The 27,477-nt window shown below is 48.1% G+C and overlaps 2 protein-coding genes across 2 annotated transcripts in view; both read left to right on the plus strand.

Annotated features, from left to right (window-relative positions):
- Nucleotides 1–7,956, plus strand: part of ap3d1 (adaptor related protein complex 3 subunit delta 1) — a 35,963-nt gene extending 28,007 nt beyond the window's left edge. The window contains exons 28-34 of the mRNA XM_080537109.1: nt 63–110; nt 1,223–1,412; nt 1,661–1,749; nt 3,494–3,579; nt 3,934–4,055; nt 4,503–4,582; nt 4,936–7,956. Of these exons, the coding sequence (XP_080393235.1) occupies nt 63–110; nt 1,223–1,412; nt 1,661–1,749; nt 3,494–3,579; nt 3,934–4,055; nt 4,503–4,582; nt 4,936–5,031 (711 nt within the window). The 3' untranslated portion in view covers nt 5,032–7,956. The remainder of the gene's footprint in view (nt 1–62; nt 111–1,222; nt 1,413–1,660; nt 1,750–3,493; nt 3,580–3,933; nt 4,056–4,502; nt 4,583–4,935) is intronic.
- A 677-nt stretch (nt 7,957–8,633) lies between these two features.
- cdc34a (cell division cycle 34 homolog a) lies at nt 8,634–27,241 on the plus strand. The gene is made up of 5 exons (XM_080537105.1): nt 8,634–9,327; nt 22,575–22,661; nt 22,959–23,056; nt 23,960–24,094; nt 24,670–27,241. The coding sequence occupies exons 1-5, from the start codon at nt 9,142–9,144 to the stop codon at nt 24,887–24,889; spliced, it is 726 nt and encodes a 241-aa protein (XP_080393231.1). The 5' UTR covers nt 8,634–9,141; the 3' UTR covers nt 24,890–27,241.
- The last annotated feature ends 236 nt before the right edge of the window (nt 27,242–27,477 follow it).

Genomic DNA, 27,477 nt, shown 5'->3' on the forward strand with positions numbered 1-27,477 from the left:
AGTTAGCATATTGAGTGACAGGTGTGAACTGACCAGGCTCCGTGTCTCTCCTCTTGTTTCAGCCCATGTCCAATTACGGCCTGCTGGCTGAAAACTCCTACATCAAGATGGTGAGTGTGATAGGGGGGGAGGGACCCAGGTCCCACTGGTGGACCGTATGGGACAGCAGCTGGTGAAAAGCGAGAACAAGTCAGCAACCAATCAGAAATGTTCTGACTTTTATTCTGAAAAATGTCAATACAGTTCTAAACCAATGACATACTCTCTAGTCCAGCCAAAACATTGCAATGCAATGGATTCAGTGAGTAATCCCCACTACTCTATACTTACTAGGTAGTAGTGGGCAATCCATTGTAATTGCAATGTTTTGGCTTGACTAGCGAGCGTGTCGTTGATTTTCAACAACGTTGAAAACTATTTAATTTTTTTCAGAATAAAAGTCTGAACATTTGGTCAAGTTGCCGACTTGTTCGCCGCTTTCAGCAGCTGCCTTCACATATTACTCTGTACTGGAGCAAAATCAGAGAGTTCATCACTTTGATCCATTTCTTACTGGTGGCTCTCCCCAAAATGGTTCATGACGGTACTGTTAGGTCGGTCGTTTTTCTTAACATGGACGTATATAAAACCAGAACAAACCGACCGACGTTCACATGTGATGTTTACTGTATGAGGACATCTCCATTTCCCTTCTGTCTCCCTCTGTAAAGATGAAGGAAGATGCTGATCAGGTACTGGCTGAGGTCCTGGGAATGGCAGGCTAAGGGCTTGACGGAGGAATCTAATCTCCTAGATGTGTTGTGCGTGTGCGTGTGTGTGTGTGTGTGTGTGTTCCTCAGACTGTGTCCCCTTGGCTTAGCTAACTGCTCAGCAATAACCAAGCTGCTAATGGTGTGAAATCTATCTGGATCTCTGACGACACGATACGTAATAGAATAAGCCAAGGGGCACCTTCTGACTCTGACTTCCTGTCTCTCTCTCTCTCTCCGGTTTTAACTGTCGTCCACTCCAATCAGTGCTTCCGCTGGTCTGTTAATCAACCGTGGTCGATGTCGTTGGGGTGGGACGGTTGAGGTGGGGTGGGGGGGTGGGGTTTGCCGTGATGTTCTTCTGCATGCAAAGAGACGTGACTCTTCTCTTCACGTTATATACGGACCTCCTCTTCATCTCGTCCTCCTTCCCTCCCTCTCTCCCCCTCCCTCGCCCCCCCTCCCCCTCCCAGGTTTGTGACATCCAGGGCAACCTTCAGGACGGCAGTCAGGTGGTGGTCTCGGTCATCTTCGAGAACAGGAGCGAGAGCTTCCTGAAGTCCATGGAGTTCAACGTCCTGGACTCCCTCAACTCCAAACTGCAGCGGCCAGAAGGGGCGGGCCCACACGACAGCCTTACCGTGCCCTTCCAGCTGCCCCCCGGTGAGTTTCCGGAGTCTTCCGACCCATGTTTTTACATATGTCATATTTTCTCTCACATCTTCTTACAGAGGTGTCTGTCTGTCATGGAAGCTTGGCACAGACGAGATGAAAACTCTTTCAAGCTGTAGTTCGAGGTTTCTCCTCTGAAGTAACCCCCTTTAGATGTATTCTGACGAACGAAGGGTCTCGAGTCGTGTTGGGACGCCTGATTTTGAAGTCGGCGGTTGTGTTCACCTCCTCTTCTCCAGGGGTGTCAAACGAGGCGCGCTTCGTCTTCACTGTGCAGAGCATCGTGATGCCCCAGAAACTGAAGGGAACCCTCACCTTCATAGTCAAGGTTTGTCTGCGTCTACGTTTCACTCAGCTATCAGGCTGTGTATTTTTCTTTAGGCGTATCAGGGTTTCCGTTAGAAAAAATTGCCGCCGGTCATCGTGTCCGGGAAGATTTCGATTTACCGGACAAACGTGAGATATTCCGGTCATCATATTAAAATATAATATAGCTGTTTGTCGCGGTGATTACTGTTGTGTAGCCTATATATGCCATTTAATGTCTATTTCTCATCCGATACGATTAGATGCGAGCTATATAATATATAATAATATAACATGATTCGCATGCGCGCTATGCCATTATGTCCAGCGCTGAACGCGCGCCACACTGGGAAATGAACAGACTGCATCGATCAATGAACGGACTCCTCATTACGTTAACTGAAGTCTGTTAAATTGTTTGGGATTAATGTGAGTTTTCTATTTTCTCTTTCCAGTTTTACCCTTTTTTTTATCAATAAAACAACGTCCTTTCTATAACCAGGTCTCGCTGGTTGGGAAGGCATTTAGTTTAACTGCCTGTCAAATCATACTTAATCGGACTCGGGAGTATGACAATGAGGAGAACATAACTGTTTATTGAGAAACAATTGATAGGCAGGCTGGGATACGTATATAAAGAAATACCACAATGTCTAGATGTATAACATTTTATTGAACAGTGCAAGCATGTAGGCTTCTGGCGTGACACGGCTAGCCTAATTTCCGTTCATATGCCTTTTATCAGATAAAATAAAGTAGAATAAAACTCTTTGAAAATAAATAGGCTTTAAATGAACTTGCAATGCGTATAGGCTAATTTCCGTTCGATGTTCTAGCCTAGGCCTATGCCTTTTCTCAGATAGATAGGGGATAGCCTTAAATAAAATAGTCTAGAGTAAAAACTCTGAAAATAAACAAAACAATAACAATGGCTGCTCATATCATTCAGCTACTTATTAGGCCTACGTCGCTTTTTGGCAGCATTGAAGCCTGCAGCTGCGGACTTGAAATCAAAGGTGCAAAGTGTCTCTCCGCAACTTGCAATGCGCATTAGCCGTGTGACCTTGCCCTCCCCAAGGCGACTTCGGTCCGCAGTTTTAATTCGGTTCTGCAGAGAGAATCCTCCTGTACTTTGAGCTGCAACGTTTGCGTATTATTATGGTGGCCGGGTTGGCAGGGTTGCCAGATGGGCCGGGTTATCGCCGAATGGGCTACTGGGTTTAGCGGTAATAGACTGGTTAGGCTGTAATCCCATCTGGCATCAATCCCATGTGGCATCTGACTATTACCGCTGTTTCGCATAGGCCAGCCTACACATTAGGAGTCATCATCATGCCGGCGTCAAATCATATCATAATAAAAGAAATACATAGCCTATATATTCATCTTTTTTTAAATAGAAGGAATCAGAATGTGAACTTTAGCGAATTGTATTCAAATTGTGCTTAGAGGGAATTATTTTCACCGGACATTATGACCGACGAGTTTTAAATTTGTCGGACTTCAACAAATTTTACCGGACAAAGACCGGTAATTACCGGTTAACGGAAACCCTGAGGCGTATTTCATTTATTATTATTAATATTATTATTATTAATAAACATAATATTTCCAGTGTCCAGTATATGATCCGAGCAGGTATCGGACCCACAATCTTTGCTCTACCAGCTGAACCAGACATGGAACACTGGGTCAGGCTTGTATTGAGTCGTCATCCCTCTGATCTGCTTTATTCATCTGGTCTTGTTAACGCGGTTCTCCCACAGACCGACGACTCGTCCACTCACGAGAAACTGGACTTCAAACTGCACTTTACCTGCTCCTCCTACCTGATCACCACTCCCTGTTACAGGTCAGTGTCACCCTCTGCCCCCCCCCCCCCTCCACTCCTGCCCCCCCCCCCCCTCCACTCCTGCCCCCCCCCCCCCCTCCACTCCTTCCCCTCCCCCTCAACTCAGTGTCACCCTCTGCCCCCCCCCCTTCCACTCCTGCCCCCCCCCTCCACTCCTGCCCCTCCCCCTCAGCTCATCCTGAACATCATTCCCCTTATACTGCTTCTCACTGAAAAGTAACGTCACATCCCTGTATATTTTGATCTATTAGATCAGTAGAGTGTGTCCTCGACTGATGACGATGTTGATGATGATGCCTGTGACATGCCATGTGACGCACGGTGAATGTGATTGGTTGTTGTCGTCGTTTGCAGTGATGCGTACGCCAAGCTGCTGGAGTCTGGAGACCTGAAGTCGAGCTCTGTGAAGCTGGAGGGCGTCACCCAGCCCTTCCACCACCTGCTGGCCAGGATCTGCTTCCATCACCACTTCTCAGGTATGCGGAGAGGGGGGGGGGGGGCAGGAGTGGAAGGGGTAAGGCAGGAGTGGAGGGGGGAGGCAGGAGGCAGGAGTGGAAGGGGGGGGCAAGAGTGGAGGGGGGAGGCAAGAGTGGAGGGGGGAGGCAGGAGTGGAGGGGGGAGGCAGAAGTGGAGGGGGGGGCAGGAGTGGAGGAGGGTGGGGACAGGAGTAGAGGGGGAGGGGCAGGAGTGGAGGAGGGGACAGGAGAAACAGCAGGCACTGTGGTAAGAGTGAAGTTCTAATGAGGTAGGAACATGCCTTCGGTTTAGAGCTTACGTCTCTGTAGCCAGATGAGTGTTAATCGTTTATTCATTAAATATTTTTTTTTTAAAAATACATTTAACCAATGGAGTAACGTCAAGCGTACGGTTGTGTTCCCCCGTGTGTGTGTGTGTGTGTGTGTGTGTGTGTGTCTGTCTACCAGTTGTGGAGAGGATCGACTCCTGTGCCTCCATGTACAGCAGGTCTGTCCAGGGCCATCACGTCTGTCTGCTGGTCAAAACTGTGAGTGTCCTCTCTCTCTCTCTCTCCCCCCCCCTCTCCTCAGAGCCTTCTGTTCATGTCCATACACTGTCCGCTCCTGAATGATTGTGTGTTAGCCTCTCATCGTGGGCTATACTCAACAGAAGCATGCTGATATCTCTCTCTGTGCCTCTTGAACAGAATGTGCACCTAATACAAGGGGTGTCAGGAGTCTACTTAAAAAAATAAAAATAATAATAATAATAATATTCATAATAATAATAATTCCCCCCCAAAATAATCATCGTTAGTTTTGTCTGTTTGAGTTGTTATTGGTCGCTTCACGGTAGGAGGAAGCAGCTTTAACCGTGTCCCCTCTGCCCGTGTCCCTGCAGGCTGACCAGACCGTGACCATCGACGCTAAATGTGACGAGCCGTCGCTGCTCGGGAATGTGCTGGATGAGATCAAGCAGACCTTCTCTCAGTGCTGATTGTGTCTGTCTGACAGCCCCTTGATGCCCCCGCCCCCGCCCCCTCCACCCCCGCTCAACCCCTCCCTTGCTGAAACACACACCACACACAAACACAGACACACTATCAACACTGCTGCTCACACTCCCAGTTTCACTATTTATTAGTCCTCAGATTCACAAAACACCCCCCTCTTATTTCCTCTCTTTCGCTCGGCCTCACTTCTTTCCTGCTTTGGCGAGGTCCTCTCACCCTCTTTCACTCACGGTTGTTTTTCAAAGGATTTACTGTTCTGCTCACACTCTTTTGTCGCACTTTCTTTGTCGCTCTTCACTTCCTGCTTTCAAGCCTCTCTTCCCCCCCCCCTCGCAGCCTGCCCACTGAGCTCCGCTGTCACAATGCTGGTTTCCTCCCTCCCTCCGCTCCCCCTCCCCCGCCCCCGCCTCCCACACACCTCCCTTGTCTCCCCCACCCTCCCATTGGCATTACAGTCTGTGACGAGTCATGTAATGTAATCTGACAACTGGACTTTTTTTGTTGTTGTTGTTGTTGTTGCTGTTGGTTGAATTGTGTTTTTACTGTTTTTTTGAGTTTTGGTTTGTTGATTTTCTCAAGTCCGTCTGCGCCTTTTCTCCTCCCCCCTCCCTCCTCCTCCCTCCCCCCCTCCCCCAAACAAACCTGTTGCATTAAAACATCAGCGTGTGTGTACTCTCCTCTCTATGGTCCTGTAGTAGAATGTGTGACTGACTAAAACCGTACTCCTCAGACTGGAAAGGCCCTTGCTGGAAACAATTGTTGGCTCTGAACTGACTCACTTCTGACCTGCCCTGCTGCCCCCGGAGGAGACAGAGGCCACAGAGGATGAAGCCATGTAATGGCCCCAAGTCTAAGTGGCGTGTGCTAGTTGTGGAGAATATTGGAGCGGGGCCCAGCGAGTCTCCTCCTGAGCTCCGCCTCCCCTGGTCGTTGCTGCTCCGCGTTCCAACTGTGTTAAGCCGCAGTTCGAGCCCCCAGTCGCCTGTAAACGTGTCGATCCCTAGAAGAATTTGAAACGCCCGAGCCGGCGCGTGAGTAGATGTTTCAAACAGGGATATCTTTTCGGACGGGTACCGTACTAGGATCAGGTGGGAAAGTAGCCATACGGGGCGTGTTTTTCTTCATAACTATTCACCCTCCCCTCCCAAAAATGGTGGTTTGCAAAACCACTGGAGAGTGTTAGTGAAAGGGGAACAATGTTAGGTTCCTCTCGCTCTCTCCCGTCTCCGATTATAGATATGAAAATAGATACTGGGTACTGGTTTTTTGCGATTGTATGATTTTGTCTCTTGTGACTTTGCTGTAACAGTTGAAGGATATTTCCCTGCTTATTTAGCGTGCTGTAGTAGGCCTCGGGCACGTCTACCACGGTATCTGAAGTGAGTGACTGAATGACGTGGCGTAGAACGATCCTGGCGTACTGCAGGTAGTTTTCTCTTACTCTGTTCCTCTTTATTCACCTGTAGCAAAATGAAGGCCAGCTATCACTCATCGCAGCTAACACCCGATCTCCCCCCCCCCCCCATTTGGTGGTTGTTCTATAGTTGGTTTGGGATAGCCTATGGGAACGGAAGACTTCGAAGCTGTACGGTCTGTGAGGTCAATGGTTAATGGCGCTACGGTTGACATTATTTCTTTTTCGATCAGTATTAGTCAAGGTGGCTCCACGTTTGCTTGCTTCTCCTTCCCGTCCTGAGAAAGCGACCACTCTCGTCTAGAAGAAGTGTGTCTTGTCACATCATCCAAGCCTCTCGCGCCTGTGCCACTTTGACTTTCGCGTTGTACGTGTCACTTCTTCTTCTACAGACATAAACTGAGATTATTCCAGTGTTATCTATCTCTCAGAACTGCCTTGCCACATCCTGTGCATTGACGATAATGTTAAACATGAATGGTCATTTTAAATGGGTTCCTTTTATGACTTGCTCAGAGGTACTTGCTTGTTTCAGTTACTCTCGATGTGTCTCACTGCCTGGTCCAAGCACGATGTAGTCGTAGCAAGTTACTACCGATTCCAGTGGATTTTGTTTGTGTCCCGACTGTCCCTCATTGCTGTCCTGCAAACGTAGACGATGGTGTCGGTCTCTAACAGACCTTTCCATAAGCGTCTTTAGGTCCCGTATTTAGGCACAGTCGAGAACTGTTTTTCAGGAATATCTACAGAAAATATCCTTCCTGTTCCTGAAAATGCTTTGTCTGATTTGAATGAAAGAGAAATCAATGGAACTGAAATAAATAAAGTCTCTTGTAATTAAGAATTGTACTAATCATTAACATTTTCTGTGCAGAGTATCTAATTAAAATTTGTATCTTGCATGAGTAGGAATGTATACTTTTTATTTTCGTTTTTTCACTATCTGTGGACACTTACACACACAAAACTCCCTTGTCATTCCTTGATTCTTGTCCTTGTTTCTTTTATAGTTTTTATTTTATTTTAAAGAATGAAGTATAACCGTAACTTCATCATTCTACAGTTTTGATGGTATTGTATTTTTATCTATTATAAGTTCATACAATTCAAAAATGATATCTTTGAATGTTTTAAATTATTTAACATTGGGGGACGGGGTTGTATTTGGTGTCATGACACTCAGAAGAAGAAAAAGGGGCTCCTGTGAAATATAGACGTAAAGGTCATGTGATGCAATTCAGAGAAGCTACCCACTTTGTCTTAATTCTCTGGTAAATTGTAGTGATTATCTTGCTGAGTTTGGCTTGTGACATTAAAATATACTCTCATTGCTCATTGTTTTTCTCGAAGGTCCTGTCCAATTCCTTCATTCTCAATTCTCCAGCTGTATGATGTAATATAGAGTGTTTTAAGGGGACTATTATGAGCAAGACAAAACTAGTCGTTTGCTATCAACATTCCCTTTACAGAACAGAGAAGTCTACCCAAATAAAGGCAGAGCTGCTGTAGTCTCTTTGTGTTAAAGATGAACCAATAAACTCCCACATATGACAAAGAATGATTTGTTTGTATTCATTTTGTGTCAATTGACTTAAAAATGAAAGATGAAAACCTGTGTGTCTGCCTGCCTGTGTGTGTGTGTGTGTGTGTGTGTGTGTGTGTGTGTGTGTGTGTGTGTGTGTGTGTGTGTGTGTGAGAAAGCTACTATTCTTTGTGGGTTAATCCAACTATAATTCAACTGAAGTATATTAATGCTACAGCAGAGAGTATGACTGCAGTACATCACCGAGACTGTACGTGAGTTTAGAATGATAAGGTTCTATCTCCGTTTAGGGCAGTTCAGAGATATTGAGCATCAAAGTTGTTACATTCCATTATGTTTTGTGAGATGGAACCTTTGTATTTTATTAATTACTAACTAAAACATGTCAACATTTTAAAAAATAACACCACACAGGCATTAATAAACACCGGACCAATGGATCAGATTATGTAAAAAACTAAATGTTGACAAAAATTGAGATAGAACCTTATCATTCCAACGTCACGTGTAGTATTACGGTGTGTTGGAACTTCAACTCCCAGAAAGCCTTGCCAGCTCTTTTTACAGCTCGGGGAAATCTTACAAGCTTTGTGAGAGTCGAACCCGATTCAGTTGCAAGCAGACAGCAAGCAAGCAGGGACACAGACAGACAGACAGACGAGGAGGGAGAACTCGGAACACGTTGCGTTATTGTATTAATTTGTCATTCGTGCGTTAGGACTGACTGCTTCGGTTATTTGGTCCAGAGTTGCGCAGTTTGACTCGGGTTCAATGAGGACTTCCGTACAGGGTTGAACAACAACAGATCCAGCCGAGGGGGCCTAGCTAAAGCTTGTGTTCGGGTCTGTTCCTTCCTGGTGGGGGTCTGGGGGGTGTCATCATCCAGAGATCTACGGGGGTCTGTTCGATCACAGAGGAACGAGAGAACGTCACAAAAGCTTTTTGAGATTATTTTTTACAGTGTTTCCTGGGAGGCAACGTTAGTGGAACAAGGGACAGACACAGAGACAAGGCTTCTCTCTCTGGCTGGTTTGTTGTGTTTTAGTGTTTAGTTGAAAGCTATTATTATAGATTTTGTGCACCAAAAAAAAGCTATTAGAGAGATTATTTGATTTCTAACCAGATCATTGTGGGACCATGGCCCAGCATGGACACCTCCATGTAGCCAGTTCCCAGAAGGCGCTGATGTTGGAGATGAAGTCTCTGCAGGACGAGCCGGTGGAGGGCTTCAGGATCACCCTGGTGGACGAGGCCGACCTGTACAACTGGGAGGTGGCCATCTTCGGACCCCCCAACACACACTACGAAGGGGGCTACTTTAAGGTGAGTTCATACTTCATAAACACACTAGGTCACGTGACGTTAGAATTATAAGGTTCTAGGATCTCCATTTTTTTTCTTCAAAATTGAGTTTTTTACATAATCTGATCCATTAGGTGATTATTAAAGCCTGTGTGGTGTTATTTTTAAAATGTTGGACATTTTTGAGTTAGTAATTCCTAAAATACAAAGGTTCCATCTCACCAAACATAATGGAATGTCAAAACTTTGACGCTCAATATCTCTGAACTGCCCTAAACGGAGATAGAACCTTATCATTCTAAACTCACGACTATTCTACACTATAACACACTATTTTAGACAAACAAAAATGAAGAAAGAGTGGTTAGTGGTCGTAGTTGATCAAGCTTCTGAAGTTGGCAGAGAACACGGATGTAACTAGTTGGCCCACCTCCGTGTGGCCTAGTTCAGTTCGCTGGGGTGTTTTTTTGTTGCGAGAACAAAATGTAACAAAATGTAACTCTTATGGACACATCTTTAGTTACTTTTGTTGGTGACGTCACCACAGAAAACAATGATTGATTGATCACGTGTCTTGCCATGTTCTCATTGTTCCTAGATTCTCATCAGCTGTCTCTTTTTATTTTTTTATTTTTCAATTATTTTTATTTTATTTTATTATTTTATTATTATACGCCAATACGTACTTCCACGTGGTAGCACTGTCTCTCTTTTCCCCCCTTTTTTATTATTATTATTTTATTATATTTTATTATGTTATTATTATACGCCAATACGTACTTCCACATGGCAGCCCTGTCTGTCTTTTTCTACCTGTTAGCTTGTTATCCAGTCATGTTTTAAAAGCATGTTTCAAAGGTTTGACACAGAAGATTTATATTTCAGTCTGGGCCACGTGACGCCACACATTGTTACAGTGACAATTGTCACACATGGTAACATCATGTGTTCACTTTGTAGTGTTAAAACAATGTCAAACAATGGACAACCAGCACTGCTGACGGCCAGATATCGATCATGGCCAGGTTGTCCTGGATCATAGGTCTATACATTCACATTCACACAACCAATCTAACTTAACCCAGTTGCTTTGTGTTAAAGGCCAATCAATAGCTCAGGACAGCTTTGTTCTAAGCTTGTTTGTATATTAACAATCTGCTCAAAGCTACCACAATTGATCTTTATTTTAAGCCCATCACGTCAGGCATTCTTAACCATGGCTATCTCTGTTTTGTTTTAACTAAGCAAACAACGGTGTGTCTGTTTTCAAAAGACTAGGCCTAAATCGTGTTTTGTTTTCTCATTGGGAGTTTTAAGAGGTAGCATCCAATCTGCAGATGGCTTTTCCTGTTTGGGATTTTATTGTCAACAAAGAAGGGCAGCTCCTAATGAGATGCACACACTGTACAGTTCACACTGCCTTGTTAAAAGTGGGTTACATCTATAGTGCTAAACCAGTAAGGCTGCTTTCAGCTCTCACCTGTCCTAATAATAACTCTAACCCTAACAGATGAGGAAGATTTCCATGTAAATATGATTCAACTCACTGGGGGGGGGAAAAAGCCACAAGAGAGGGATTGTAGAAACACTTCCTCATTCTTGCCTCCATGAACTTTGTGTAAAAAAAAAAAAAGAAGAAAAAAAGTGTCCTCTGTTTTGCCCTGCAAAGGTCACCTATAGCTTATAGTAACGTACAAGATGGACCTCCTGGGACATAAACAGGGGCTTTTTATTTGTAGTCTGTTTGCACAAACTGATAAAGATAATGAGCCTTTTTGTTTACAGATGCGGGGGTAAGACCGACAGTACAGTCGGGTTAAATGGGTCAGGGTCTTTCGAAGAGTGTCTTGTAGGTTTGTCATGAAAGATAACGAGGGGGTCCCTGCTCCTGTCCTGTCGCCCATTATTTCATAGTTCTCAGCCTTTCCCCGTGTCGTCCAGTCATGGTGACTTTATTTGGACCTGATTCCAGTACGAGGGGATGCCAAATGATCTGTGTTGTTAGCAACTAGGCCAGTGCTGTTTGTTTTATCGCCACCATACTCCATCCCCATGGCCTGTGTCAGGTCAGCAGTGTAAACAAGTGTGTCGGAGCCGTACTTAGTTTGGCTTCCAGTCTTTTCTGAGATGAGCAGTGAGCAGGAGGCTGCAGCAGCCTGACTGGGGGGACTGAACATGTGTGTTTGTGCGGCTGCTGTGCTGTGTACCAGATTCCATTGTTGGGCCAGGAATGCACAGCTTGCCTGTGAAATACACAGCTTGCTTGTGAGTCATTGTTCCCCCCTCTCTCCTGCAGTCGCTCACAAACCAGTTTCCATATCCTGGCTAAAAGAGCCTCCCTTTTCTACGCAGGTTGGCCAAGCCCTGGAGGCTATATGACACGTTGTTATTACATACTTATTGAAAAGGGGAAAAGGTCTGTTTCAAACGATGACTCACTCGATTCCCGTTATTGCATCAGGAAGTGTTTTTACGCTGAATGTGCGTTTCTGTGACTTGTCACAACACACAACACCAACAGACCATTCTCCTAGTTCGGAAAGCCTGGGGGAATCCTTTGAAGAAAGTAGCTACAAAGGGGTAGAACCCCCATTTTAAATAACGCCTTGCCACACGTCAAACCAATTAAATATCTGGTCGGGCTCGATTTTGTGTGTAAAGCACCCTTCTGGCAAAACAGAATTCAATTTTTCTTATATTTACATTTACATTTTTGACAAGCGTCAAGCAGACGCCTTTATCCAAAGCGACTTACAACAAATACATTAGTCTAAGTAAGTGAATCATCTATCCATCAGTCGTCGTAAGAAAAAGTAATCTATGCTAGGGCCTGGGGTCATTGGCAGTCATAATGCTAGAAGAATGCTAGATCTTCTTTTTTTCGCTTCAGTTCTTTCCGATTTTCTTTAATTTTGCATGCTAGCATAGGCAACAACTGTCAGCAAACTAGTCATACCCTGTTGGAAAAGACAACACACAACAACAACAAGCAACCATCTACGGGCATTGTGGGAGGAGGATTCGTGGAATGTAACATCCAATGAAATCGCGAGCACATCCTCACATCGCTCCACCCGTGTTCAACCCAAGCCAGGCCGGCTAATCTCAAAGTCTCTAGATCTCTCTCGGCGTGAAAAGTATGGCTACGCAGCTCTGTCAAGATTACCCCCTTTTTTTTCTTGCTGACCGAACCATGTCCCTCCTATGTGCCCTCCTGTGCCCACTGGTGAGGCTTCAGCAGTAGCAGGGTCTCTCTCTCTCTCTCTCTCCGTCTGTCTGTCCACGTTAGCTCCAGGTCCTGCCTGATCCTGAGTGGCAGTCGTGCAGGACGTGGCGACCCTGGGCCCCCCGAGCCCCCCGAGCCGAGGGGCCAAGTCACCTGCCCAGAGAATGTGTTCTGGCAGGGGGAGGGAGGGAGGACTGGGGAGGACAGGAGGACTGGGGAGGGAGGGAGGTTCCTGGGCTTTCTCTCAGGCCCAACAAACCAGGAACCCAGACTTCTGAAAGATAATTGCTCTGGCACATCCCTCACTGTTCAATTTATTCTTCTTTGGGGTCTTCCTCATTAATACACCCAGCAATCATATTAATTGTCCCCCTGGCGGTCTTCCATCCTAACGGCCAGCCCCAGGCAACCCCCCCTCGCCCTCGTGCTGAACACCTCTCCCCGAGGCCGACCGCGGTCCCCGCTTGAGACGTAACGTAACGCACATGTTTTTCTTTTGTCTCAAAGACTCCGAAGACATTTTTGATCCCCCACCGACAATTCGGCCTGTGTCTGTTCGTACGCCGCAGGCTTTTGCTCCGACACCGCTGGGACAATTCTGATGAGTACTTCGGGTGAATGCTGGGTCTTGCCGTACACACGGGACATTTAGGAAATTACACTGATTGACCCAATTTTTTTACTAAGCTACGGTGAATTGTGTGTAGAGATTCTTTAGTTTTGAGGTGAAGCCGATTCTTCATTAAACGTGTGACCGTAGGGTGCAAAGTGGAGAGGTAGGAGTGTAGCCCAACACAGTGGGCTTATAGCTTTACGAATTTGGGAATAATATTTTGGGAAATCATCGCAAAGCTGTAAGACACACAAGACTGTTTATATGACTGACACGTCAACACGACAAACATAGTTAACCTAGGTCTATAGCCAGGCGCATTTGTAACCAAATCATTTGGCTGTGTAAATATTTTGTATTGGCCTATTGAAATGTGGGTTAAAAGTAAAGGCCTCTTATATGAACAGTGTATGGTAGTAGCCTCTTATATGAACAGTGTATGGTATGGTCTCCCTGTGCGCAACAGCACTAACACCGAGTCAACCCCTAGTGTCTTCATAAAAAGTTTATAAATAAGTGTCCTGCTGAATTCCACCACTCTCCTTTTACAGAGAGGTGCTACAGAGGGGTGCTACATAATTCGTGTAGCGGACATGTTTACTGTACCGCTTGTGTGTCTTGGTGACATCATCTCTCAGAATAGCAGAAGGAGGGGGACCTACACTTCACGAATAGGAGGTCATCTAGGTCTTCCCCCCCCCCAAGTGGTGCACTCGTAATTTTTCTTTTTTTTAATTGATAGAGACAGTATAGATTATGACAGGAAGGATGGGTGAGAGAGAAGGGATGACAAGCAGGACATGTCCGCGGCCGCAATCGAACCGGGAACCCTGCGGTTACCTGGTTAACCCACTACGCCACCTAAGCCCCGGTCATCTAGGTCTTGAATTGTGCGAGTTCTGTGTTGAGTTGCATACGCCACAAACTGTGAAATAAGACAAGGCGACACATTGTTTTTGGAGCAGTGTTATTTGGAGCTTGTGGTCAGTCGACCACGGAGGCGTTGACACTGACTATGGACCCCGGCATTCTATGGCGCAGACAAACAAACGACTCCAAACACATCAAAGACACGTACGGGCAAAAACACTCATTATGTTGTGGTATCTTGAGTAACGAGTGGCAGGCGAAATTGTGCATTTCGACTGTGGTTATAATTTCCGAAAGATAAGGACACTCCCAAGACCTCTTTTTCAGTCAACAGCTAAAAGGAGAGAAAGCAAGTTGCTCTTTCATGTTCTAGTCCTACAGCCTACATGTTCTAGTCCTACAGCCTACATGTTCTAGTCCTACAGCCTACATGTTCTAGTCCTACAGCCTACATGTTCTAGTCCTACAGCCTACACGTTCTAGTCCTACAGCCTACACGTTCTAGTCCTACAGCCTACATGTTCTAGTCCTACAGCCTACATGTTCTAGTCCTACAGCCTACATGTTTTAGTCCTACAGCCTACATGTTCTAGTCCTACAGCCTACATGTTCTAGTCCTACAGCCTACATGTTCTAGTCCTACATGTTCTAGTCCTACATGTTCTAGTCCTACATGTTCTAGTCCTACAGCCTACATGTTCTAGTCCTCCAAGCCTACATGTTCTAGTCCTCCAAGCCGACATGTGGCCGTGTTGCCAGTCAGTTAGCAGACAGCCAGTTATCAGCTGCTAGCTGTGCTTCATGTGCCTGCTGGCCTCAGGCTGGTGACAGGACCAAGGGTGAGTGGGTGGGGGGAGAGAGCAGGAGCAAGAGGCCTGCTCAGGGTTGGGCCTCCGCTGGGCCGGTGGAGTCATGTTTCCTCCTCTGCCTGGCTGTGTCATGGAGAAAGGAGAGGGAGGGAGGGAGGGAGGAAGGAGAGGGAGGGAGGGAAGGCAGTTCCATTCCTGGCCAAGCTCCTGCTGGTACCCCTCGGGGCCCTGTGTGTAAAGCGAGCCCTGCCATGAGGTGGATGGGGGCCCAGGCACACAGAGGCTGAGCTGGTAAACTCTCTCTCTCTCTCTCTCTCTCTCTCTCTCTCTCTCTCTCTCTCTCTCTCTCTTAACCGTTAGCCTGCGTCCTCCTCCTCCTCCTCCTCCTCCTCATGTGCTTACATGTTCCTTATCGTCGGGGGCTAATGTTCTCCTAGCGAGAACCGTGTCACTTAAGACTCTCGGATATCTCTTGTCTTCTCAGAAACCGACACCGTTTCTGAATGTCGGGGATCTTGTTGAGATTGTTTAGCGATGTTTATCTGCATCTGCTTTCCCTCGATGCCCAGTAAAGCTTTATTTATTAATCCTCTACCCCAAAGGGTTAAATGTGCAGATAATAATAATAAAATTAGCCCATGCCCCTCCATGTGTCTTGTAGAGGGGGCCGTTTTACAGACCAGTACTGTGTTCTTGCGTTCTTCTCTTCCAACACGTACAGCCTGTTTCTGGCAGGCCCCGGCCTCTTCGTGTTTAACTGGTTGGCAGGCTCTAATTAGCCTAATTGTGTTTCGTGGAGTGGACTGGTGTTCGCTCTTGCCAGTGGTTCCTGGTGTTCTGTGTCTGTTGGGAGTTTAGTCCTCCTCCTCCTTTCTCCTCCTCCTCCTCTTCCCCCAGTCACCCCCCCCCTCCTCTCCTCTTCCCTGCTGAAAGAGCTGTGTTAATGAGGCAGGGGCCTGGTGGGTCTGGGCAGGATAATCTCCACCAGCACTGTGTGTGTGTGTGTGTGTGTGTGTCTCTCGCTGTGTCTGTGTACTGTGAGAATGAGTGTGTGTGTCTAGCTGTGAGTGTGTGTGTGTGTGTGTGTGTGTGTGTACTGTGAGAATGAGTGTGTGTGTGTGTGTCTCTAGCTGTGTGTGTGGGTGTCTCTAGCTGTGAGTGTGAGTGTGTGTGTGTGTGTGTGTGTGGGTGGGTGGCGGCGTGCACTGCTGTTCTCAAGGACACAATTTTCATTCACACTGTAGAACAGGGGGGGAGAGAGAGAGATAGAGAGAGTGCTTGGGGACTGGGAGAAGGGGGTCGGCAGCAGCAGCACGGGGGAAGGAGAGGAGGTGCGTCGACTCGGGAGAGAACAGAATGATTTGTTCTTGTAAGGAAGGGTTTTAGCTGCTCTGACCTGGTTTACTTCTCCCTGCTTTCTGCCTACACTGGGTGTGTTCACCCTGGCTGGCTGGCTGGCTGGGAAGTTTTTAGGTCACAGTCCAAGAATGAGAGGGGTTTCTTTTTTTTTCTTCTTCTTTTTTTTTTTTTTTAAGAGAGAAAATTGATCCGTTTTATTCCGGGCAGCCTTCCTTCGTAGGCCCATTTGCATGTTGTTCTCTGCCCGGGGCCAAATTGAAATCGCTCGCCTCCCTCCCTCCCTCCTTCCCTCCCTCCACTGCCAAGGTCAGCCTCTCGCTGTTTAAACCGTTTCACCTTTGGCCATCGACGGCTCTTAATTCTGCTTTCTGAATCCAATTAAGTGCAAAGGGTATCGCACGCCTGAGCGGAGGGGTAGCATGTTCAAAACGCACATGTGCTGCTGACGCTAGCGGTTCTGCCCTAGATATGCTGGGTTTTTTCCCCTGCGCCCACTCTCCCTCCCCCCAGCTCTATCTCCCTCCCTGCCTGCCTGCCTGTCTGTCATCCTACGGTGTGCCTGCCGGCCTGTAACACACCTCCTCCCAGTACCTGCTAGTATGATACTCACTCACAGCTCTCTTCAAAGACACAAGCAGCTAGCAGAGGTTTGAGGAGGGAGGAGGAGGGGCTGGGTTAGGGAGGGAGGAGGAGGGGCTAGTTTAGGGAGGGAGGAGGAGGGGCTAGTTTAGGGAGGGAGGAGGAGGGGCTAGTTTAGGGAGGGAGGGGCTAGGTTAAGGAGGGAGGAGCTGGGGCTAGGTTAGGGAGGGATGAGGAGCTGGGGCTAGGTTAGGGAGGAGGGGCTGGGGCTAGGTTAGGGAGGAGGGGCTGGGGCTAGGTTAGGGAGGGAGGAGGAGGAGGGGCTGGGGCTAGGTTGGGGAGGGAGGAGGAGGTGCTAGGTTAGGGAGAAGGAGGAAGGAGGGGCTGGGTTAGGGAGGAAGAGGAGAAGGGAGGAAGAGGGGCTAGGTTAGGGAGGGAGGAGGAGGTGCTAGGTTAGGGAGGAGGAGGAAGGAGGGGCTGGGTTAGGGAGGAAGAGGGGCTGGGTTAGGGAGGAGGAGGAGAATGGAGGAAGAGGGGCTAGGTTAGGGAGGGAGGAGGAGAAGGGAGGAAGAGGGGCAAGGTTAGGGAGGGAGGAGGAGGAGGAGGAGGGAGGAAGAGGGGCTAGGTTAGGGAGGAGGAGGAGGAGGGAGGAAGAGGGGCTAGGTTAGGAAGGAGGAGGGGCTGGGCTAGGTTAGGGAGGGAGGAGGAGAAGGGAGGAAGAGGGGCTAGGTTAGGGAGGGAGGAAGAGGGGCTAGGTTAGGGAGGAGGAGGAGGGGCTAGTTTAGGGAGGAGGAGGGGCTGGGGCTAGGTTAGGGAGGGAGGGAGGAGGAGGGGCTAGGTTAGGGTGTACACTACAGTAGAGTGTGCTGTGTGTGGCATGCGTGTGCAGGGTGTGGTATTATGATATGGGTGAGAGGGAAGCCTCGGAGGGAGGGTGGGATATTTATAGTATGTGTGTGTGTGTGTGTGTGTGTGTGAGAGAGAGAGAGAGAGAGAGAGAGTGTGTGTGAGAGAGAGAGATCTGAGGTAATAGCACTATTCTGAGAAGAGACATCTCTGCTGTTTGTTTGGCTCCTCCTCCTCGGGATGCAGTTGATGAGGTGGTTCTCCTCGCTGGTGCAGAGTGAATGAGCCAGGACGGTTTTCAGCCCAGTCACACTCCACTGCCCCCCCTCCCTCTCTCCCCCCCCTCCTCCTCCTCCTCCTCCTCCCCCCCCTCCCCCTCTGCTGAGCTCTGGGCTTCGTGTCAGTTCTGTAGGCAGGTCAGGGGTTTGGGCTCTCACTGCTGCTGCCACGGACAGTTTCCCTCCCTGCCTGCCCGCCCGCTCTGGACTCTGAGGAACGCTGGCCTGCGTTCACATTCTCTAACCCTTGTTCTGGTTCACCTCCCCCCCACATGGATCAACGGAGTACAGTAGATATACTGTTAGAGTGGAATGCATATGTACTGTAAGACTGTAAGTCACGGGGGTGGGTTAGTCTTGTTTACTGTCACCAAATAACCTTCAAGTACTCGCAGGGGGGGGGGGGGGGGGGAGAGAGTGAGCAAGTGTACATTTGAGGGGGGGGGGGAGTGCAGAGAGAATGAGGCCTAGGGTCTAGTGCTCAGGACAGACTCTCTCTCTCCCTTACCCCCCCCTCCTCACATTCTCTCTCTCTCTCTCTCTCTCTCTCTCTCTCTCTCAGACCAGTTTTCCTAGTAGCCTGTGATGTTTCTCTCCCATCAGGGCTAGTGGGCAGAGACAGAAAGCTCTGAGTCATCTGATTAGTGGCAGGCCCTCCGTCTGGATCAGACGTGAGTGTTTGTTTGCACTCGACGTCCTGAAGTGCTTCCAGTCCAAACTGCCGGAGGGCTGCGTCTTCTGTGGAGCCTACTGTACTCCTCCCACTGTGTGTTGTGTGTGTATGTGACTGAACGTGTGTGTGTTAGAGACGTGTGTATGTGTGAGAGAGACTGAGTGTGTGTGTGTGTACACGTACACCGTATCCTCCCGGCACCGCCCTCTCTCCCTCCGCGGTCGTGAGGTGTCGCAGCTCTTATATAAGACTTCACCTAACGGCGAAACATAACACCGCTAACCTCTTCCAGGGCTGCGCCGCTCACGCTTTAATAAGCCGGCTTTCTTGAAGATTGCCTCCAGAGCTGCAGAGCTGCAGAGCCCCAGAGCAGCTCACCTTACAGGGCTTAGGTGTCCCTCCCTCCCTGCCGGCCGGCCTGGATCCAGTGGCCTTGGCTCGCCTCCCTCAGAGGCTCCTGTGTCCAGTCAGCCAGGGGGCCTGGAGGGGGTGGTGGTGGAGGTAGTAGTGGAGGTGGTGGTAGTGGTGGTGGTGGTGGTGGAGGTAGAGGTAGTAGTGGAAGAAGAGATTTGGTGAGGCTGCATTCTCATTTTATGCACCCAAATTGTGGAATGCACTGCCAGTTTACATTAGGGATGCAACCTCAGCAAATATGTTCAAGTCAAGACTAAAAACCCATCTTTTTAATATTGCCTTTAAATGACTAAATAATTAAATTAAGATTATAAAAACCCATCCTTTTAATATTGCATTTAAGTTACAAAATAATTAAATTAAGATGATATAATGATTAAAGCACTTTGAGCTGCAACGTTTGCAGGAAAAGCGCTATATAAATAAAGTTATTATTATTATTATAGTGGTGGTGGTGGTGGTGGTGGTGGTGGTGGATGGTCTGGCCTGTACCCTTGCTCCAGGGGGCCGACGTCCCCTGGCTCTCCCCTGCAGTGTGGTGCTGTTCCCAGGCCTGTGTGTCGGAGGGTTGGCGGCGAGCCCCGGTTCCTCTGGAGCAGAGCCAGCTCTGGAAGGCATGGGCCTCCGACCAATTTTCTTTCTGTCTTTTTTTTCTGTCTTTTTTTTTTAACAAGCAAACAGGATTCTATTAGGCTAGTGTCAGTGTTTCCACTGCGTGCTGGTTGGCCCCGTGGTGGGCTAGCTTATAGGCCCCCCTAGCAACATCCCCTGGTGTCATTCATGTAATCTGTGATTTACATACTGAAACACAGCTGAAAAAAAGGGGATATGTGTAACTCCCCCCCCCTCCTCCTCCCCACTCCTCCTGGTTGAGTTTTCCCCACCCCCACCTCTACCCTCCACTCCCACCCCCACCTCTACCCTCCACTCCCACCCCCACCTCTACCCTCCACTCCCACCCCCACCTCTACCCTCCACTCCCACCCCCACCTCTACCCTCCACTCCCACCCCCACCTCTACCCTCCACTCCCACCCCCACCTCTACCCTCCACTCCCACCCCCACCTCTACCCTCCACTTCTACCCCCACCTGCCTGCCTGCCTGGAGCCCTCTCCTGCTTCTCTCTCCAGCCCCACCCCTGCCTGTCTCCCCCCCCTGCTTCATGACAGTTGGCTCAGTGTTGGGTCACCAGCTGACCGTGCCGAATCAGCAAATGTGTGTGAAATGGGGGGGGGGGGGGGGTGGATGGGGGATCAGCTCTCTGTGTGTGTGTGTGTGTGTGTGTGTGTGTGTGGCGCATGCGCGTCATTGACATTAGTTTATGTGTGTGAGAGGTAACCCCCCCCCCCCCCCCCCCCGCTTCAGCTGGCCCAGAGTGGAATGGGAGGAGGGGTACCAGGCTAGACTGACAGTAGGATTTATGTGTGTGTGTGTGTGTGTGTGTGTGTGTGTGTGTGTGTGTCAGCGAGCTTCGGGGCGGGAAGGGGTGGGGGGGGGTGTGTGTGTATGTGTGTGAGGGGGAAATGGGGGGATGGTGAGTAGTGGATTGTCTTTCACGGTGATGACAGCTGCGGACGTACCCTCAACAATGTCTCCGCCCGACACATCCCCATTAGGGATGGACGGTTTTTCGGTTAAACCGAAAACCGGGGTTTCTAAAAATAGAAACGGTTTTTTATCAAAACCGTCAGAAACCGTTTTTTTTTTTTTTTTTTTTTTTTTTTTTTTGAAGAATAAAATAGAATAAGAATAAAACTGGAACATGTCACATGTTTGTCGTGTGTGAAAATAACAATGATACAGTCTGAATCTGCCGCGCAATGAATGAGAGGTTTGGTCAGTTGTGAAGAATAACTGAGGATTAATATCTAATTGGGATTATATTTAAGGGTAACGAATCACTCTATGGGAAAGATAGTTGCCTTCAGTTATTGGTAGATAGGAAAGGTTTTTACAATTACTCGCTTACATTTAATAAGATAATTTTCGCTGCTCTCTGTAAAGCGCATTGGGTCACTTTTGTGAGAAATGCGCTATAGAAATAAAATGTGATTTGATTTGATATCAATCAATCAATCAATCAAACTTTATTTATGTTCTATAGCACAAATCATGCATTGAATGTAACTCCAAGTGCAGTATTTACTAAACCACAATATAATAAAACAAGAGCTATACGGATCAAGAGTGTTTGTGCACAGCGCCACTGTGTGTGAAGGCGCTACTGAAAGTGATGACAGAACGCATGTCTCAGAAGATACGCGGTCACTTAGTGACGCAAAGGTAGTTCTGTATTTATCTCTATCTGTATTAGTACATTTATTTTGAAAGCTCTATTTTGACAGCTCTACCATGGGCACTTTTATTTTGATGGGGCATTCTTTGTTGATTGACTTACGACAGTTCAGGGCGAGTCAGTCTCGCGGCATGTGGTTTTTATGAAAAGCTTTAAGTATGTTCACTGCATAATTCTAAGTCTAATATTTCAGTGATTATTGAGCAGTATTCAAATATTTAAATACATTGAGCAGCAGCTGAAACTTTGTCTAAGAACCAAGATATTGAGAAAGCAGTTCATTCAATGAAGACGCTGTTCCAAGAGATGATCTTCCGTGCAGGCGTGCACCCTGGATCAGCGGAGCTGGTGTGTTAAGTGTTCATGTGTTTTCATGTATGGTGTAGCTTACAAAAGTCTGCCTTTCCACTTATATTTGTGAAACTAAGTAGCCTAAATGTGTTGCGACTGTGCTTACGGTGTTTTAATGGTGTTCGACATGAGTGTATTGTAGCAGTAGGGCTCAATTATTTGAAATTGGCGCTCTTTTCCCCCAAAAAAATTGTTACTTTTTTTTTTTTTTTTTTTTTTTTTTTTACTGTATTTTTCGGTTAACCGGAAAACCGCGGTTTTACTCTCTGACGGTTTTTCGGTTTCAATAATTGGAAACCGTCCATCCCTAATCCCCATAGGCGCTTCTCTGAGCCTACACACACACACACAGACACACACACACACACACACACTGTCATTAGCTGGCCTTCCACCAGCAACGATGGATCCGTCACTGGGACCTTTACACTGTGTCGGCCACACAAAGAATGGAGCATGGTCATTGTGTTGTTGGCTGTCCTCTCTCTTCACCAACAACAGAGGCAGGCGGGGTCAACATGGCCCTGCCAGCTCCGTACCGTATTTAGAACGGGACTATCGGGTAGAATATTAAACTCTTGTTTGTTCTGTGGGGGTTGTTGCCACCGTATCAAGCTTTGGATTCGATTCCTCAGGGGACTCAGGAAGCCCTGCTGCCATAGCGAAAAATGTGTCTTTTTTTCTTTTGATTTTTTGTGTTTTATGGGGGAGGGTCTTCCAGATAATTTTCCTCAATGACTTTCTGTCTGCCTGACTGAATGAGTGAGAGAGTGCTGCTGCTGCTAAGGCCTAAATAAAGACCTGCCATGACTAAGCACAACGGCCGGGAGGTATAGACTTACACACCGGGGCCTCGTTGAAGTGCACCCTGGCCTTGCCTGCGCCCTCTTGCATCGCTAATGAACGCACTTCCTTTTCTCTCTGTCCTTCCGTCCTTCCGTCCGTCCTCCCAGGCTCGGATCAAGTTCCCCATCGACTACCCGTACTCTCCCCCCGCCTTCCGCTTCCTCACCAAGATGTGGCACCCCAACATCTACGAGGTAAGATCGTCACCTGATCTCTTACACAATCACCCTTCCTTTGACCTACGACCTTACTTGAGTCTCCATACTGTCTGTGAGTTTGCTTCAAGATTGTTAGGAGATTGCTTCTTCTTAACCTTCTGTAGATGTGTTGGTGTCCTTGGCCGTGAGTGGATAGATTTGAGTCTAGTGCATGGAGGGGCTTCCCTAATGAAGTGTGTGTGTGTGTGTGTGTGTGTGTGTGTGTGTGTGTGTGTGTGTGTGTGTGTGTGTGTGTGTGTGTGTGTGTGTGTGTGTGTGTGTGTGGTGCTGTAGAACGGGGACGTGTGCATCTCCATCCTGCACCCTCCAGTGGACGACCCCCAGAGTGGAGAACTGCCCTCTGAGAGATGGAACCCCACACAGAACGTCAGGTACACAACACCTAGAACCTAGCATACACAGAGGCGCTCTCTCTCTGTCTCCTTCTCTCTCTGTCTCTCTCTCTCTCTCTCTCTCTTTCTCTGTCTCTCTGTCTCTCTCTCTCTCTCAACCTCTCCCTCTCTCTCTCTCAACCTCTCTCTTTCTCTCTCTCAACCTCTCTCTTTCTCCCTCTCAACCTCTCTCTCTCTCTACCAACCATCCCTCCTTACACTCACGTACATACGATTAACGTTGATTATTTCAGGTGCACTTTTCGTACACACATTAATTGAGTCCCCCTTGCCTTCTCGCAGTCTCTGTGGTTCTCTGTTGTTCCATTACTCTGTCATATTCACACAAACAAACAAACAAAACAAACACCCATAGCGGGATATAATTACTACGCTGGGCCTCTGTGGCTGCTCGACAATCATCGTAAATATAAACTTGTTTGGCCCAGAGAGAGAGAGAGAAAGGGGGGAATAGAGGTGTGAAACTCAGACAGGGTGCCTCCACAAGCCTCCCCTGGTACCCGTCAGTTGTTCTCTAATACAGGGCACGAGGACACGGTTCACCTCAGCACCACGTAAACAACAGTGGCTGTGTCCTGTCAGCGTCTCAGAATAGCTGCTCTCTGCTCTCCTCTCGACAGTCCCACATCAATAAGCCACCGACCGAGGCAGACGGACTTACTGGGGCTTAGATGATTGGTTGGCCTGCCATAACCCTGATGTTAACACTCTCTCTCTCTCGCACTTTCTCTCTCTGTGTGTGTGTTTGTGTGTCTCTCTCTCTCTCTCTCTTTCTTTCTCTACATCTCTCTACCCCCTCTCGCGCTTTCTCTACACTTCTCTACCCCTCCCCTCTCTCTCTCTCTACACCTCTCTACCCCTCCCCCCCCTTCCCTGTATCAGGACCATCCTGCTGAGCGTGATCTCTCTGCTCAACGAGCCCAACACCTTCTCTCCCGCCAACGTGGACGCCTCCGTCATGTACCGCAAGTGGAGGGACAGCAAGGGCAAGGACAGGGAATACGCCGAGATCATCAGGTACACACACACACACACACACACACACACACACACAGGCAAGGACACGAGATTGCACGAATTAAGGTTGAGAACAGAGTGCACTCAAACCATCAGGTACGTCCTGTACCACCTAAGAACACAATCACAAACGCGCACACACACACACACACACACACACACACACACACACACACACACACACACACACACACACACACACACGTCATAACAGGCACAGAGTACCCTCAACCCCTCACACACACACACACACACATACACACACGTCATAACAGGCACAGAGTACCCTCAACCCGTCACACACACACACACACACACACACACACACACGTCATAACAGACACAGAGTACCCTTAACCCGTCACACACACACACACACACGTCATAACAGGCACAGAGTACCCTCAACCCGTCACACACACACACACACAAAGCGAAGGCTTGGACAGGGCCGATCTCACGTACGTCTCATCTCGTCTCTTAAGTCGAAGACTCTGTAGTCTCGACTCTGTAGTCCTTCCTCTTCAGATCAGCCCCTGACCCCCGTCCCCCCCCTCCTGTCCCCCGTCTCCTAGGAAACAGGTGGTCGCCACCAAAGCGGACGCGGAGCGCGACGGCGTGAAGGTGCCCACCACCCTGGCGGAGTACTGCGTGCGCACCCGCGCCCCGCCCGCCGACGAGGGCTCCAACCTGTTCTACGACGACTACTACGACGACGAGGACCTGGAGGAGGAGGACGACGAGGAGGACTGCTGTTACCACGACGACGACGACTCGGGGACGGAGGACTCCTGACGCCTCACCTCCTCCTCCCCTCCCCCCCCTTCGCCAGCCCCCGCCCCCTCCCACTCCTCCCCACCTCTCCGGCCCCCTCCTCCCCCCCGCCCCGCCCCGCCATAAACTGAACTTATACTCTGACCTGACCCCCACACAAACACCCCTCACCTGTGCAGCAGCACCTGCACGTTAAAGATCCAGATTCAATTGAGAGAGAAAAAAAAGAGAAGGCTACAGATGTTTTATTTTCCAGTTCTGTTTCCTGTGTTTTGATTTAGTTTTTTCCCGTCTCGTCAAGCGAGTATAAGGTTACCCATGATTCCCATGGTTTTTAATCTCTTCGGAAAGAGAGAAAGAGAGAAAGAGAGAGAGAGGGAGAGAGAGTAAGTGTGTTTCCACAGCAAGTTGACGCGTGTGTGTGTGGTGTGTGTGTGTAGAGAGGGAGAGGGCAGTGCAGCACAGAGCAGCGCTGAGATGAACGACCTCTGGTCTCGTCCACAGCAAAGTGTGACGTCCCTGGCAACGGCCCGAGACCATGTGACCTCTTAACATTTCAGCCCCGCGTCAGCCGTCGCCTCGGACCGTCAGCCCAAGGCCTCCTGGCCCGCCTCGCCACACTGCCTAGAACTTTCCAAGCATACAGACGCCTGTCCTGATCAGGAGTGTATGTTTCACACTATCGCACATCCTCTACTGCTTCTAATGTACTGTATCTGTGAGATCTATGCAGTGCTCGAGGGCACGTCGGGCCGCGTTCCCGCGAGTGGCAGTGGCCGATGCCTCGGGGTGGACACGGGACACCCCTGGCATGTGTATATAAAAGCTAAGACAGCCCAGCCTGGTGGTCAGCGATCACACAACCCGACACCACAGCCCATTTAACCAGATGCCGTTACATTTCCCCACCGGCGAAGCTTTCGACCCACTGTTCATTTAGAGATGGGAGGGGGGGGGGGCTTTACAGAAGGTCTGTGTTTGTCGATTGGTTGTATTGGGTGAAGGTGGCTCATTATTTTAATCATTACGTAGTGCAGGAATGCTTAGCATGGAGAGGGCGGTCGCAGTAAAATGGTAGTCGTCGAACCGACACCTCCTAATGGTGAGTCTGTGTACCAGCAAGCCACTGCCACACAGCGGCGGCCATCTTGGATTTCCTCCTTTTTTTTTATTTCGACTCCTTAGTCACTTCACCACACACTTCTTCATGTCTGGAGGGGTGCTCAACGCCACGACTGGCTCTGTCACACCCACAACCTCACACTCATTAAACATTAGACAAACCACAACACACACACACACACCCACACACACACACCCATAGCGATAACTGTCAGTATTTCAAACAACACCACCCACTTTATTTGTTGTTTCAGTAGCACGGAAGTTCTCATTGATTGTCACGAAGCGAGCGTTTGATTGGAGTCGAGTCGCGTCTTAAGAGCGCTTCCCGTACGCGGGAACGCAGAGGCGGTGGACAGGGAGACGGGTTTGACCGAAGCGTAAAGAGGGGGACTACAACTATTTACTAGCATGTCCATTTTGAAAGTGTTTGTTGATGTGGTTATCAGGCTCAGTTGTAGAGCAGTAGAGGAGAGAGAGAGGACACTGTCAAGCATCATCTATAACCATGTAAAAGTTGTGAACGGACTGAGGGCTCCCCTTTCAGATTCTTTTGCTCTTTTCGATGTAGTCTTTTTACTTTTTAAGGTTTGAGCAAGAATGTTTTTTTTCCTGTTTCTTTTTTTTCCCTCTGTGTACTTCGCGCTCCGATTCTTGGCCGTTTTTGTTTTTGAACACAATGAGGGTTGTTTATGAAACTAGCAGTAACTCCACCTGTCAATCCCATCAAAGAAAGAAAGGACATAACTCTATTTTTCTAATACATACAGAATAACAGGTGATTACCGTATGAAATAATTGCACAGCATTCGTGTCACTCATCAATCGGCTCTCAGAAACTTGATTTAAACAAGGTTCAATTTACAGACGGCGGATTCTTACTCTGGCTGTTTCATGAACGACCCCTCATGTAGTCTTTTTTGTTTGGGTAACTGGGATTAAGTTTAATTTAGCGAAACTGCTGTTTTTTGTCATGTATTATGTTCCCTTCCGTTACGCTATCTCCCTTCCCATTGTTTTCAGAGCTCTTTGGTGGTGGCAACAAGAGGGATCCCCCAGCTGTTACTAAGGAAACAAAACCTCCTCAGGAAAAACAACAAACAAACAAACAAACATTTCACAACTGAGTGAATCTGACCACAGACTCTGTGTGGAACAAAAACAGCTGGTCCCCCCCCAATCTCTCACCTCTGCTTCAAAGACTGTTTACAATCTTTACCTTGATATTAATATGCACATGTGGATATTTTGACGATCACTTGATGTATTTTTTTTTTCTTTGTTTGTATTTTCTTTTTTTTTCCTTATGGTTTGTAAATCTATTTAAAACCTAAATAAAGATCTTTATTAGAGTTTTGAGAGATTTATTAGGGGCTGGATTGGAGGCTTGGAGGATTTAGATTTGGTCCGAATTTACAGTCGTCTTCTATTAGATGCTTTCCATTTACTCAAATGTGGGAAAAAAGCTTTTTTTATGACTTGCTCCC

This window comes from Nansenia antarctica, assembly GCF_963989245.1.
Source record: "Nansenia antarctica genome assembly, chromosome: 7".
Lineage (NCBI taxonomy): Eukaryota > Metazoa > Chordata > Actinopteri > Argentiniformes > Microstomatidae > Nansenia > Nansenia antarctica.

Coding starts and splice junctions, on each gene's coding strand:
- cdc34a (XM_080537105.1), top strand. CDS start 9,142: ATGGCCCAGCATGGACACCTCCATGTAGCCAGTTCCCAGAAGGCGCTG. Junction 22,662..22,958: donor GGCACCCCAACATCTACGAG/GTAAGATCGTCA, acceptor GTGGTGCTGTAG/AACGGGGACGTGTGCATCTC. Junction 24,095..24,669: donor GAATACGCCGAGATCATCAG/GTACACACACAC, acceptor CCCGTCTCCTAG/GAAACAGGTGGTCGCCACCA.